Below are 15743 nucleotides of genomic sequence, written 5' to 3'. Positions count from 1 at the left end.
AAAAAAGTATTATAGACCATTTGCTGTTCCTAATCTGTATATAAACGATTTAGGAGACAGCCTGAACAGTCCTCTTAGATTGTTTGCTTATGATCAGAACAAATTGCAAAACAATTAAGACAAGATATCTGTATAGCACAAAAAGGGCAGATGATGATTATAACTAATAAGTGTGATTGTCATCCACATGAATATTAAAAGGATTCCTCTAAATTTCTGTTACAGTATAAAACACACAAAGCTGAAGGCTGTAAATTCAACTAAATACTTGAGGATTACAATTACAAGTAACTTAAAGTTAAATGATCACATAAATAATGTTATGGGGAAAGCAAGCCAAACGCAGCAATTTATTAACAGAACATGTAGAAAATGCAGTAAGTATTGCTGTGCAATGTGGGACCCACATCAGATAGAATTGATAAAGGACACTGAAAAAGTTCCTTGTTTTGTATTATTGCAAAGTAGGGGGGAGAGTGCTGTGGATATGATACACAAATTGGGATATCAGTCATTAAAACAAAGATGATTTTTGTCATGGCAGGATCTTCTCATGAAATTCCAGTCCCCAATTTTTTTCTAAGAGTGTAAAAATATTTTGTTGGCACCTGCTTTCATAGGCCGGAATGATGATCATAATAAAAAAAAAGAAATATCAGAAATCACATGGGAAGATATAAGTGTTTGTTTTTCTCTTGTGCTGTTTGAGAGTGAAATGGTAGAGGAAAAACCTGGAAGTGCTTTGATGAACCCTCTGCCAGTCATTAATTGTGGATTTTAGAGCAATTATATAGATGTAGATCTGTCTCATAGCTATATATGCTTCTGTAGCCTTGCATTTATCTTCTGGCTATTCCTGCTTAGCTTGTTTGCACTATCTGTCACTAATTTTTGGATGGATGTATTCTTTTTCGCGTACATCATTTGCTACCTTTTCATATTTTCTCTTTTCATTAGTTAAGTTTAATATATCCCTTGATATCTAAGGGTTTCCACTAGACCTTTGTCTTTTTACTTACTTGCTCCTCTGATGTGTTCACTCACAGAGCTTCCTATTCATCTTCCACTGTATTTATTTCCCTTGTTTCAGTTGTTCCTTAATGCCTCATTTGAAACTCTCAACAACTGCTGGTTCTTTCTACTTATTCAGGTCCTGTCTGCTTAATTCTTTATCTTTTTGCAAATTCTCCAGTTTTAATGTACAGTTCATAACTATTAAATTATGGTCAGAGTTCACATCTGTCCTGGAAATGTGTTACCAGTTAAAATCTGGTTCCAAAATCTTTGTGGTGCTTTTATGTATTAGCCTTAAACCGTCCAGTGCCTACACGTCTCCTTCGCATATATAAACTTCTCTCATGATTAATAAACCAGGTGTTAGCCATGATTAAATTATGCTCTATGCAAAATTCTACCATGTGGAGTTTTTGTTTCATTGCTTTGCACCAGCCCATATAGTCCCTCATCACTATTAAATTTTCCTTTCTGTTAACTATCTGAATTATTTCTTTTGTTTCATCTTACATTTTTCCAATCTCTTCATCTGTGGGAGATAGTTCGCATATAAACTTGTACTACTGTGGTGGGTGTTGGCTTTACATGTATCTTGGCTACAATAGTGGGCTCACTATGCTGATGACATTCTCCTGCGTTACCACTGTTTGATTTTCTGTTTATAACCCTGTATTCACCTAACCATAAGTCTTATTCCTCCTGCCACTGAAGTTCACTAATTCCCATTATATCTAACTTCAGTTTATTCATCTGTATTTTTGAGGCACACAAGACACCCTTTCTCAGCAAGGTCCTTGATTCATGGGGGAAGGGAAAGGAGAGAGGGGGAGGGCAGCCTCCTCAACATACAACTTGTGAATTATTGACTGTGGCAAAATCAGATGTATTAAAGCTCAATATAGAGGCTTAACTGCAGTCACTCTTTGTGCCATGTTTTGTTAATGGAACAAGGCCTGCAGAGTATAAATGTGGATTTATAAAAAGGTGCACGCTTCATTATAGGTCTGGTTAGCATTGTGTGATTGAATGTACACTCTTTTGCTGTTTTTCAAATGACAGATTAATTATGGATACAGCAAGATAGCAGAGAAACTTGATCTAGAGAATCAGAACAGCAAGTCAATAATGAAAAATAGTCAGTGGAGAGATATACAGATTACTATCAATTTTAAGAGGTTGTTTGGTACAAAACAGCTTTCATTTGCATGCAGACAAGAGGCAGTTAACACTTGCCCCATATACTAATGCTCCAGTTAAATAAATTTATGAGACACTTGAGTTGATTCAGTTGTGATTGTTTGCTAGTCAAAGATAAATGGTAGATGTCTCACTGGATGTACAAGGCTGACATGTTTGTGGTGTACTGCCTACAAGCATAGCAATAATATATGCTTTGTTTGTTATTTAATGCTTAATTATACCAAGACTCTCTTAATAATTATTGTATCCATCAAAGTAGTCTCCGAGGCAAAAATTTATCAACAAATATGTGCTTGTGTCCACTAATTATGAAGTCAATTATACATGAATTTGGGTAAAAGACGAAGGGATAGTTCTGGCGATGTGTCCCAGAATAGTAGGCCTACAGCGTGTTGAACTGCTTGGTTTCTTATCTGAAAAAAGTAAAATTGGAAATACAGAAAATTTCAGATTCTCAGGCTTGGATTAATATGGTTTACAGCAGATATAATCAGACTGACAGAAGGTAATGCTGGAATAGTTTCCAGCCGTCATGTCAATGAAACACAAGTAATGTGATGTTAAAGTAGAGATGATGTTTTTATGCTTCACTAGCAGGACTTTCCTTATACAATTCCTGTGTCATGGTAACCAGTTGTATAAATGTATGCCTATAATAAGTAGACACTATATTTTGTTATTGACTCAAATAAAAAGAAACTGGCAAGAAACAGGGACAGTTAAGATATTAAATTTTACTGTTCTGTTTATATTTTAGTAGTAAAAGACTTTCTGTTTATAAGACATTTTTGCTCAGTTATTATGATCATTCTGTAAAACAGCATAAGTAGGAAAAACTTGATGATGAAATAATATTCTATAATGTTAGACATTCATTTCATTGTTATTTGTTTTCAGAAAAACCAAAACTTCCAGATAATTATCAAGAAAGAACATGGGAAAAACTGAAAGAAGCTGTTATTGCAATTCAAACATCAAAATCCATACGCTATAGTCTTGAAGAGCTGTATCAGGCAGTTGAAAATATGTGCAATCACAAAATGGCATCTACTCTGTATGTTAATCTTACAGGTATGTTCTTGGCTTTGTACCTATATATGTGTGTAATCTTGTACATTCATGTACATTTATTGTTAAGTTGGAAACTATTCTTACTATACAGCTCTCACAGAACAGCATGTGAAGGCAAACATCGAACAGTTCATGGCAGAATCTATGGACAGACAAATATTTTTAAAGAAGATGAATGAATGTTGGCAGTCCCATTGTCAGCAGATGATAATGGTTAGAAGTATCTTCTTATACCTCGATAGGACTTATGTTTTACAGAATCCCACAATTCATTCTATATGGTAAGTGAAATTTAGAAATTGAAATTAGATTTTTAGTGCTTCTTAAAAGTTAGAATTAAGGAATCCCACTCTTAAATTACAAATTAAAATAGAATAAAACTTCCAAAGTTCAGGAAACATAGGCAGAGATTCATGCAGCTCTCCACGCTAGTCTGTCTGTGCAAGTCTTTGTGTCTCTACGTAACTACTGCAGCCTGCACCCACTTGAACCTGATTACTTTATTGGAGCCTTGATCACTCTGTATAGTGTTTATCCCCATACTGCCATTGATTGCTGAATAAACTATTGCTCGATACCTCAGGATATGTCCTATCAACTCATCACTTCTTTTAGTGAAATTGTACCCAAAAGCTTTTTTTCTCCCAGTTCAATTTAGTCTCATTATTATTATCTCAATCTTTCTATTTGATCTTCAATATTCTTCCATAACTCCACTTTTCAAAAGCTTCTATTGTTCTCTCTTCAGCATTATTTATCATCCATATTTCTCTTCCAAGTAATACTAAACACCACACAGATATTTTCAGAAAAGCTTTTCTTGCAATTCTCTGTCTTCTTTACATTTGTCGTCATTAGACATTTGGCTGCCCAAATAGTAAAACTCATTGAGTGCTTTTAGTGTATCATTTCTTAACATAATTCCCTGATCATCATCTGATTTATGTCGCACTCCGTAAACCTTGATTATTTTATTCATATTTATCTTATAAGCCCTTTTGAAGACGCTGTCCATCCTGTTCTGTATATCTTCCTAGTTCCTTTCTCTCTCTTGACAGCATTACATTGTACTCAACAACATAGGGTATAGCCTGCAACTGTGTCTCAGCCTGCGACTGTGTCTCATTATTTTCTGAATTACTGTCTCCCTTTTATGTCCTTCAATTCTTAAAATTGCAGTCTGGTTCTGCACAGGTTGCAAATATATCTCTGTGGTGGTGACAGGAAGGGCATTCAACAACTGTCTACCACTGATATTGCCAAATCTAGATTAATATGCTGACCCCATGAAGGTAAGAGACAAGGCCAGGAGAAAGTAGGAAAGATTTACAGAATGTATTTCAGGTGAAAGAACCCCACACAATTCATGGTAAATGCCTTACATTCACCACTGACCCAATGATGGATTGGCTTTCATTTTATATGTTTATTTCTCTCTTTGATTAATATTCCTCTTTTTTATATTGATTCCATTGGAATTATGGTGTGGCAAATTTTCTGTGTTACCGACATGAAACCGAATTGGTTTCTGTGCTAAAAATATGAATTGTTCCTGACTGTGTTACATACCCCATTACAGATATTTATTTAGGTAAAATGGAAGTCAAGATGTGCACCTTTATCTTAATGCTGTGTTTTATTTAGTTAGTCAGTTGCATCATCTACCTTCTGGTTTAGACTGCAAGAGACCTCCATCCGTTCATGTCTGCAATCATAGCTGCTACTTTTTCCAGTGACAGCTGACCAGTGTTCCCATATCATTTTTGGTGCTTGTCATCCTTTGTTACTGTTCACCTGTATCTGTTTTGTTGTATCAGCAACTGATCTTTGACACACTCTGGCCAAGTCTCATCCACTTCGGGTATTGCTTTTGGATAATCTTCTCAATTGGCTTTGCAGTTTGCATGAGTGACTGTGCTTCCCATTCTGTCTCACATTATCTGTTTCTCACAGTATTATGAAAAGGAAAGTTGCTTCTCACCGTATAGCGGAGATGCCGAGTCACAGATAGGTACAACAAAAAAGACTGTCACAAATAAAGCTTTCGGCCAGTAAGGCCTTCGTCAAACACACACACATACGGAAATGCAACTCAACAGACAACTGAAACCACGCTGCCAGTGTCGTTTTGTTGTGCATATCTGCGACTCAGCATCTCCGCTATATGGTGCGTAGCAAGTTTCCTTTTCATAATATTGTTCCTTTCCATCCTGGATTTTCCATTGATTGATTTTATCTGTTCCTCTATGTTCCATATATGTACATTAACTTTACAGCTGGACTCCAACGTAATTGCTCTCACTCACAATAAAAAATCCCAGATTTAGAGCAACTTATAACAACAGTATGAAAAGACTTGATTGCTACTTACACATGAAGGCACAAAAAAAAAGAATTCTAGAAATATTTCAGTTTTCTGGCTGAACAAAGTTGGGAAGGTAATTTCAGTCTGCGAAGGCCTCAGTGAGACCTTTGGCATAGTATTTGGGGAAGGACTGCTTGCCACTACAGATGTGATAATCAGGGGTGGCTATGCTGTATAGTAGGGACTTCTTCATGTGGAATGGGTAGCAGCTGTGGAAGTAGATGTGTTGTTAGTGGTTGGTAGATCTGATGTGGACAGAGGTACTGATGTAGCATTCCTTAAGGTGGAGGTTGACATCGTGGTAGGTGGATTGTTGAGATGAAGAAGACCAAGCAAAGTGAAAATGGAAGGAGGTGCCGAGACCTGGAGGAATTCGAATTGGGTGTCATCACCCTCACTCCATACCATGAAGATGTCAGTGAATCTAAACCATGTAAGGGGTTTAGCATTTGAGTTGCCATACCGGTGCCCATTGCAACCACTGATTAGTTTGTTGGTGATGCCTCCAAAGGAGAAGTAATTGTGGGCGAGGCTGTAGTTGGTCATGGTGACCAGGGAGGAGATTGTAGGTTTGGAGTCAGGTGGACATTGGGAAAGATAGTGTTAAATAGTAGCAAGACCTTGAACATTGAGGATGTCAGCATAGAGGAAGGTGGCATTGAAAGTGATGAGTAGGGCACCAGATAGTGAAGAAACAGGAAGTGCAGTGTGTCGGTGGAGGAAGTGATTGACGTCTTTTGTATTGGATGATAGGTTACATATTACAGGCTGAAGATGTTGGTACACAGGGGCATAGATTCTCTCTTTGGCAGCAGGGTAACCAACCACAATGGGGCATCATGGGCAGTTGGGTTTGTGAGATTAAGGAAATATGTTGAAGGTAGGAGGTTGGACTTTCCATGGTTACATTTGGAGCAACGTTGAGCTTTTTTTCTCCTTCAGTGTCTCTCTTCTGTTAAGGAAGTGTTATGTCTAATTTCATGAAACAGTTTCTATACATTCTGATGAGGCTTTCCAAGATTATTCTTCCATCTTTCCATTCTAATTTAAGACAGACAAAGTACTTAAATTTGGCTAGCTGTGGTAATGGTTTTCTATTCACTGTGATGCAGTGGCTTTCACCTCATGGTGCTATATAAAATAATGTTAACCACTCATATTTATTACATGGTATGCATACTTACTATTAGCTTCAGTCTGTGAATGTTTTGCACATGATCAGTTAGCAAGTATCAATAAGCTAATCTTGACTGTAAGTAAAATATTTTAGTTTGTATTTATGACAATTTACTAATATTCTGTGTTCAGCACTGTAATGAGGATGATACAGGTAGACGGGAAAAGAATTAAATAAGAAAATAACAGATTGCAGTGTAGACATCTGGAGAAATAGGTGGCTGTTGCAGTTGATAAGAAACAAAGAAAATTGAGTGCTTGATCTCTTATTCACATCAAATCTATTTGAGACAGAATGCTATCTCAGTTGTGAGGGCAGGAATCAACCATGATCTGTTGAAATGGCAGTCTCAGCATTTGTCCAAGGTGATCTTGGGGGACTAAAGAATCATTAATACAGGGCATTCTGTTGGTGATTTGGGCCACACCATTCCAAAGCACATGTCAGATTTCTTAACAATTCTAATTCAGCAGAACAATATAAAAAAATCACAGAAAGTCAAGTACGGTTGTACATCCAGTGTTTTCCTCCTATCTTGATTGTTTTACTGAGTATCATATGCAAAGTAGTAAACTACATTAATCTGGATTACTTGTAGACATTAAATGTACAAAAAAGAAGAAACTTAATAATCTCTTTTGTCACTTTTGACAAGATCTTAAAACATTGAATGCACATTCCAAGAAAACATATGCATAGTGCTGATTTCCAGAGTGGTTGCAAAAGTTTTTAAAAATGAGATATATTTATTTTTAACTGTGAAACTTTGGAGTGAGCAAATACACTTTGACAGATTCTGTTTTAACTCAGAACTGCTATGCATATTTATTTATTTATTTATTTTATAGAAATCATATGATGCAAGTAGTTGTCTAAAAAAATCGTTTGGGATTGAAGTGATATATCTCGGAATAGGGCAATCATAAAATACATAACATTCTACAGAGTTGATTGTACACATGCTCTTCATTTCAGGTAGCAGCTGCTGCTGGGGTCATCTAATATTCCTTTTCTCCTCCATTCTGTATTCGAAATACATCTCGTTCATTGTATGCAAATGATAGCTCAGTTCTAATCTAGACGACTTCAGGAATTTGATATCATATGTCTTATTGTAATTGAATGACAGAGCTCTTAGTGGTATTTTATAATGTCGTAATCATTTGCAGACATCTATCTTAAGCCAACCATCAAACGAAGCTGAAGTTTTACAGGTATTGAAACAATGTAACACAAAGCATTTTTGGTGTAAATTCAAGAATTAATAGTAGGAGTCTCTTTAAGAACAGGTTATGCACTGCTGCTTCTCAGTATATTTATTAATTGATAATATTAGCCATAAGTGATATAGCTCTCTTTGAGACTAGTAGCTCAATTCACAGAATAAAACCAGGAATAAAAACAATTGTCATAAAAACTTAGTCACTCATTCCGGAACAAACATTTTTCAGTAGTTTACCAGCAACTTTAAAAAGTTTTGTTAGGAATAATGTCCAGCTTAAGAGGATGTTAAGGATTAAATGGTGACCAACGTCTACTTCATTGCCGAATTTAAAATGAGTCCTACATAATACCTAATGTCTGTGTAACTTCATTGTAGTATAGAAATCTGTTTTACTAAGCCTTGTTAACTGTTTTCATTTTAAAGATAATTGGTTACTGTAGCTTAGGAATTAAAAGCTCACCGTACAAAATATTAGATACCCCCTTAAAAGAGCACACTGGTTGCTTTGGAATGGTGCAGATGGTGCATAACAGATATCAGACTGTCACGTGATCCTACCCCATGAATGTGATTTGTGACAGTGAGGTGGTATGTATGTGCCAGTCATTTGTACGCATAGGCACATAAGATGGGTGGACATGGAGCCTTGATAGAATGACAGAAAAGAGGTACTGTGTTCAGACATGTTGGTAGCTACACTGTTAAAGAAATTACCCCACTTGTTGATGCATCAATAGACTGTGCAATGTATCCACGAGAAATGGTGCACCCCTTGCTGGGGTGGGAGAAAGAGTATCATGCCTTGTCAGTGACAAGCGATTTCAGGCCCACTGAGATTTCTGTTCATGTGGGTCCATCACAACTTGTTCCCCAGTGAACATTGCAAAGCTAAGCACATGCAGTGGACATTTGGAGTTGGGCACCTCTCAAAATATCATTGCTCACGGCGGCATATAAAGCTGCAAGTCTTCAGTAGGCCAAACAGCACAGAAACTAGACAATAGTGGACTTGAAGCATGTAGTTTGGTCCACCAAGTTGTTTTTGCCTCTTTTGAAATGATAAAAGGTATAGCCGAATGAAACCTATGAATTGCATTATGTAGAGTATATTGTTAATTCAAGGTCCATGATATTTAGAGGATATTTTTCATACTGTGGCTTGGTGTCACTCATTGAGGTTAGCGTCGAGACAAACCAGGATGTTTCTCGGTGACAAACTTTTGTCGTTTCTTCTCCATCTTCATCATGTGTCTGTTGTGGACTGTCCCATTTTCCAAAATGACAACCGACTTGTTTATGAGGCTGCAACTGTACGTTCCTGGTTTGACAGATACTTAGGCACCCTATTGCATATCAAACAGCTTGTTCTTAATCCCACATGGAATGTCTGGGACTATTTGAAGCAGCGGATGAAACATAGTAATAAACATCACCACGGTTTAATAACTTTAGAGAATCTAACCATTAATGAGTGACTTCAGCTGGATACAGGATGCCAAAAGAAACTTCCTGGCTGTTAAAAAATGTGTGCAGGGTTGGTGCTTTAACCTGGTACCTTTGCCTTTCTTGGGGAAGGCTTGTATTGACTGAGCTGTCCAAGCACAACTTGTGATCTTTCCTCACAGCTTAATGTCTGCCAGTGGCTCTTCTTCTACCTTTCAAACTTCGCAGGATTTTGGAGAAATGGCTTAACTGTAGCGTAAAGGATTGTTTTTTCCAAGTGTGCTAGTCCTGCAAGGTATGCATCAGAACATCTGTAAAGTTGGGAAGGTAGGAGAAGAGGTACTGGCAGAAGTAAAGTTTGTGGATGGACCTTGTGAGTCTGGACACCTGAAGAAACTAGAAGGCACTCTTACTTGCTAAATTGAGATTAGTGTCAAGGCTAAAGGCAGTGTTACACAGTGTTAGCGTGATTTCTTCTGTGAGTGAATTATTTATCTGGTATGCTTATTATGTACCTTAGAGTGAATACATTTAAATGTTTGTGGGAAGATTTTTTTAATTTCTGTGTAATTCCTGACTTAGGATCTGTGTGAAGACCATTTGCATATCAGAATTATTTTATTTTCGAAAATAATCTGTATGCCTTGATATGTGTGTTCTCCTGTGGCCACTTGGTCAGTAAAATTATTTTATTGTATTTTTTTCATCTGAAGCTCTAAGGCAATACGGCTAGTTTATATCAGCATATCAATTCTTTCGTAAATATGTATTATGTATTTTAATTTTATCTGACCTGTTCATCATTTTTTAAAGTTTTGATCTGACCTATGTTAATAGTCTGTAATAATTATCTTCTATTTCCGTCCTCAGTTTAATAAAACGTAACATGTGATGGGAAAACTTTGAATAAATTGTGTATGTGAAAATTGCATGTGGTTTTGGACACTTAACAGATTGGCTGATCATTCTGTGTTTTCCGAAGTAGTACATATTTGTTTTTACAGTGCTTGTCATCTAGTTACCAGCAGTTTTCATATGGTTTGACATTCTTTCTATGGCTGCTGTACGTAATACTGATAGCATTCTCCTTTTTTTTCTTTACTAGGGATATGGGCCTAGACTTGTTCCGTCAGCACATAGTCTTAAACACTCTTGTGCAAACAAGAACTGTGGAGGGCCTTCTTATGTTAATTGAGAAGGAGAGGCAAGGAGATACTGTTGATAGGACACTATTAAAATCATTGCTAAGAATGCTATCAGATCTCCAGATATATCAAGATGCTTTTGAGAGCAAGTAAGTTTCTGAATTACTAAAACATTTGCATCTCTTGTGCCTACTAGAATACTCTTTACTTTATGTGGGTTGTGTTTAGGGGAAAAAAATGGTTGCAAGTTCAGTGGAATTAGTAAGAAAGTACCAAAGTGATTGCTGGATTAGGAAATAATTTATAAAACAATTGTAGGTTCCTAGCTGCGACAGACAGATTGTATGCTGCTGAAGGGCAGAGATTAATGCAAGAGCATGATGTTCCTGAATACTTAGCTCATGTTGATCAGAGACTCAAGGAGGAGATGGAAAGACTTATACACTACCTGGACCCATCAACAAAGTAAGTTTATTAAATAACAGGGTGGTACTTCAATTGGTGTGTTTTTTCTTGCACATATTGTTTGTTTGAATACATTAATGATTTAATAAGGAAGATAAGAAGTGTTTGAAATAGCATTTTTAATTTATTTATCAAATCCTTAGGTGGCAGCTTATACATACAGTAGAAAAGCAGTTATTATCAGAGCACTTAAGCAGTATTTTACACAAAGGACTGGATAACTTGTTAGAAGAAAACAGAGTTTCTGATTTGACATTGCTGTACAGTTTGTTTACAAGAGTGAAAAATGGTTTAGTGGAACTATGTCTGAATTTCAATACATATATCAAGGTTAGTATTAATATTTATTTTAGTTGCTTGATATTGTCACTCTCTTTCATGTGTGCTTCGCATGTTGTTAAGTAATATTTTAATATATCATTTAATGAAACTAAAAGGAAGTATAAACTTGTCTTTGTACAGACATATGAGTATTGCACAATATAAATCAGCTGGTTCAGTTACAATGGCAATGCCATGTAAAAACAAGAGAGGTAAACATATTTTTTAACATATTGAAAGATAAACCATTTTTTTATTGTTTGCTCTTGCGGTTTGATGTAATATGTAGAGCTAAATTCTCTCAGTTATAGCACAAAGTTGTTCTAAGGATCGTGCTCATTCTTTTTAAGTTGTAATCTTGTGACATCAGTATTCTGAACTTTCTATTCCTCCAAGGGGTTCATGTTTTCGCCACTGGAATGCATCATTATCCTGTTGAAAACCAGTGGAAAAATACTGTGGCCGTAGCACAAAAAAGGTGAACGTGTTTCTCTTTAAATGATTCTGACAAGAAAGTGGGGGACGAGCTACCCAATCCTCACTCCACCTCCCTCACCAAAAATTTTGTTATGCAAACATATCTATGCTCTTTTAATGCAGAACATTCTAAATCCCCCCAGTCTATATTTGTAGTCCAGCCTTCATACTCAGTGTCTGCTTCTCACTGCCACTGTCTGTGTATATTGTCTACCACACTGTCTCCTCCTCCCCCATCCCCCATGCCCGCCTTAGATTTACAATACATCCCACTGCCACTGTCACCCTTCTTATTTTCTTTTTTTCCCACTCCCACTATCACTGTCTCCACTATGCCTTAGCAGCTTAAAAATTCTGGGGTCTAACTTATGTTTCTCCTATAACAACGTTTAAAATTTTGCTCCAAAATGCACCTTCTCTTATACCTGTGTTTTGTTTAGCTTGGTGATCTCAGAACCATAGCACTGACCGTAGAAGCCTTATCATGTGTTCATTATATCAGTTAAAACTACACTTATGCCGCAGGCCAGATATTATGTGCATGATTTATTTCCATGAGTATGGTAACTTTGAACATATGGATCTCTGTCATGGATACTGAGCTCAAAAAATGTACAAGGTTATATGAGATCATCATCGTTTGAACACATGGTAAAAATTTCGACAATCTGCCATGAATAGAAATTATAGCAGTGTCCATTCCCACAATTTGTACTTTTTGTGCCTAAAAATCTTGATTTTTCAGGGTTTTCTCAGGAACTACTCATGTCAAAAAGGTGTTTTTATAAGGTACCTAAGTTTTAATTTTGACTCTGTGCTGCAGTACAGCTACAGTACGTCCATTCTTCTGATAGATATTCAAACAGTCTCTAGACCAAGGGCTATCCAAAACACTTGACCCCGTATCTCTGTGATCGATAGAACCGAAGATATGACTGTGTGAAGAACTGCATTTTCACATGCAGCTCTTTAGAACATATTGGTATTGATTTCAGAGCAGGTGCATACAAATCTGCTCACAATGAACAAGTTTGATGTGAATTGCCAATAGGCATTGTTGTCTCTTCCTGTAAAGTTCAGTGGAATGAAATTAAAAACTAATAAGCAAGCAGCTGCAGGTGACCAACCGTATTGCTCACTGCTGACTAGTTCCTCAGTTCTGAGACTCAAATTCCTCAGGTTTGAGAGAGGATGTGCAATGTTTGAGAGAGCTTGTGGATCTTTGTGATGGTGAATGAATAGGTTTTTTAAATCAAAAAATTTTTGGTGAGCTTGGAAAAGTTCCTAAAAACGTATTCAGAATTCCCCCCCCCCCCTTCTTTCTGCTTAAACTGCCATATAAAAAATTCTTTTCACTTTGCCCAGATTGTTTTGAGAATGGTTACAGAAACAAAATGTTTCATTCACTACAAAGTAATAGGGGAGAGGTGTGTCATTCCACCATTTATAAATTAATCTCAGTGGGTATGGAATATCAAAACCTGTGCGTCCTATGTAGTGTTTGCTGATGTGTGAAATATTCCTCCCACTATTCTTCCCAGCATGACCAATCTTGATAACAGTAATTAATTCATGAGAACTGAAAGTAATTAATTCATCAGAATTGCAGCATGCTTATATGACTTCTATTCTGTTAATACTACCAAGTCACTACACTGCTCAGTAGACAACCATTCATGTTAAATGCTAATATATTTTCTTCTATAACATTAACCGAGGAGGAAAAACACTACGTGTAAAATAACCTTACAAGATTGCTTCCAGTATGGTTAGTGAGCAAGGTTTATGAGTCCATTCACTTTTTGGCCATACAGGGGCATGTATCACGTTTTAAGGTTAGCAATATTAAGTATGTAAATACAATTGAATTCAGATGTAGTTTCACAGTGTATAAGAAGGTTGTAACTTGGTTTTAGGTGTAATTTCTGATGTAAACAAATGCATATATCAACTGCATGGGGAATGGTGCGCGGCATCAGTGGAGCTAAAAGTAAGCGCATTATGCATATAAAAGTGGGAAAAAAGGAGTTAAAGTGACTGAATAAAAGTTATGTGCACCTAACTATTAACTAAACATAAGTGTACAACCAGAGAAACATAGTGGGTAAACGAATTATAATTTTTGTGGGGCAGCTGCAGCATTCAAAATGCAGTCAACAAAAATGTTGTCTTGATAAAGATATTGTATTAAGCCAGCTGAAGGTAAGTAAAAGTCTGGAATGTCTTGGCATAAATAAATCTAAATAAAAAGTGGCTTGTTGCTTTATTTCTTCAAGTAATTTAATCTGCAGTCATGAAGTTAAACCACCATTATCTTGGATAAATCAGTGTCACTTCAGTCTTTCAATAAAAAATCTATGTATTTGGAATCTGTGCACAACAGCTTCACTACTACCAATAGTGTGAAGATTAAGTTTTTCTGAATGTGCGTATAAACTCAAAATTGCGTACACAAACATCTATAATTAGTACTACTTTCAGACTGCATGTAATCTGAATTGTCATCAAATACTACGCTTTCACCATCTTAGACTCACCAAGGACTTTGTAAATCATTTGCTCCAAACATTTCCCCCATTTGTTGCACATTTTGAACACAAAATCCACACAAAAGCACACAAAACACATGAAAAGGAGAAAGATCAGACATCAATTAACACCTATGAAGCAAGCGACAGTAATGAAGGTTTCATAAAACAATTTTTGCGGTGTTTCTGCTACTGCCACCTAGTGGTCATAGTAGAAACTACAAAGTAAGTGCCGACTTTACACATCTTTGCAGGAATTGGAAATATATATATTCGATGCAAAAAAAAAAATCGTAAACTGCATAACATAGTATGTCTGCTGCACATCCCCGTTTCCCACAGTCACTATAACATTACTTCAGCTGCACGTTAAGTGTAAATAATATTCCATATTGAGATTTTCACTCTGCAGCGGAGCGTGCGCTGATATGAAACTTCCTGGCAGATTAAAACTGTGTGCCCGACCGAGACTCGAACTCAGGACCTTTGCCTTTCGCGGGCAAGTGCTCTACCATCTGAGCTACCGAAGCACGACTCACACCCGGTACTCACAGCTTTACTTCTGCCAGTACCTCGTCTCCTACCTTCCAAACTTTACAGAAGCTCTCCTGCGAACCTTGCAGAACTAGCACTCCTGAAAGAAAGGATATTGCGGAGACATGGCTTAGCCACAGCCTGGGGGATGTTTCCAGAATGAAATTTTCACTCTGCAGCGGAGTGTGCGCTGATATGAAACTTCCTGGCAGATTAAAACTGTGTGCCCGACCGAGACTCGAACTCGGGACCTTTGCCTTTCGCGGGCAAGTGCTCTACCATCTGAGCTACCGAAGCATGACTCACGCCCGGTACTCACAGCTTTACTTCTGCCATTTTGGAAGGTAGGAGACGAGGTACTGGCAGAAGTAAAGCTGTGAGTACCGGGTGCGAGTCGTGCTTCGGTAGCTCAGATGGTAGAGCACTTGCCCCGCGAAAGGCAAAGGTCCTGAGTTCGAGTCTCGGTCGGGCACACAGTTTTAATCTGCCAGGAAGTTTAATATTCCATATTTATTTACCCTCTATTGACACACCACAAAGGAATCATTGGAATGGGATGAAAATCAGTAGATGTAATGTACATGTACAGACAAACAAATGATTACAGTTCCAGAAAAATTCGATAATTTGTTCAAGGGAAAGAGCTTCACAAATTGAGCCTATCGGTAACATGTTGGTCCACTTCTGGCCTTTACACAAGCAGTTATTATGCTTGGTACTGGCTAACAGTTTTTGCGTGTTTCATGAGGGATATCGTATCACATTCTGTTCAATTGGT

At 37.1% G+C, this 15743-nt stretch overlaps 1 protein-coding gene across 1 annotated transcript in view; it reads left to right on the top strand.

Annotated features, from left to right (window-relative positions):
• Nucleotides 1-15743, top strand: part of LOC126357108 (cullin-4A) — a 96224-nt gene that overhangs the window by 26045 nt on the left and 54436 nt on the right. The window contains exons 2-6 of the mRNA XM_050007425.1: nt 3112-3285; nt 3377-3566; nt 10601-10789; nt 10959-11105; nt 11249-11435. Coding sequence (XP_049863382.1) covers nt 3112-3285; nt 3377-3566; nt 10601-10789; nt 10959-11105; nt 11249-11435 — 887 coding nt within the window. The remainder of the gene's footprint in view (nt 1-3111; nt 3286-3376; nt 3567-10600; nt 10790-10958; nt 11106-11248; nt 11436-15743) is intronic.

This window comes from Schistocerca gregaria, chromosome 1 (assembly GCF_023897955.1).
Source record: "Schistocerca gregaria isolate iqSchGreg1 chromosome 1, iqSchGreg1.2, whole genome shotgun sequence".
In the NCBI taxonomy this organism is placed as follows: Eukaryota; Metazoa; Arthropoda; class Insecta; order Orthoptera; family Acrididae; genus Schistocerca; species Schistocerca gregaria.
This window is presented reverse-complemented; position numbering and strand designations above follow the sequence as displayed.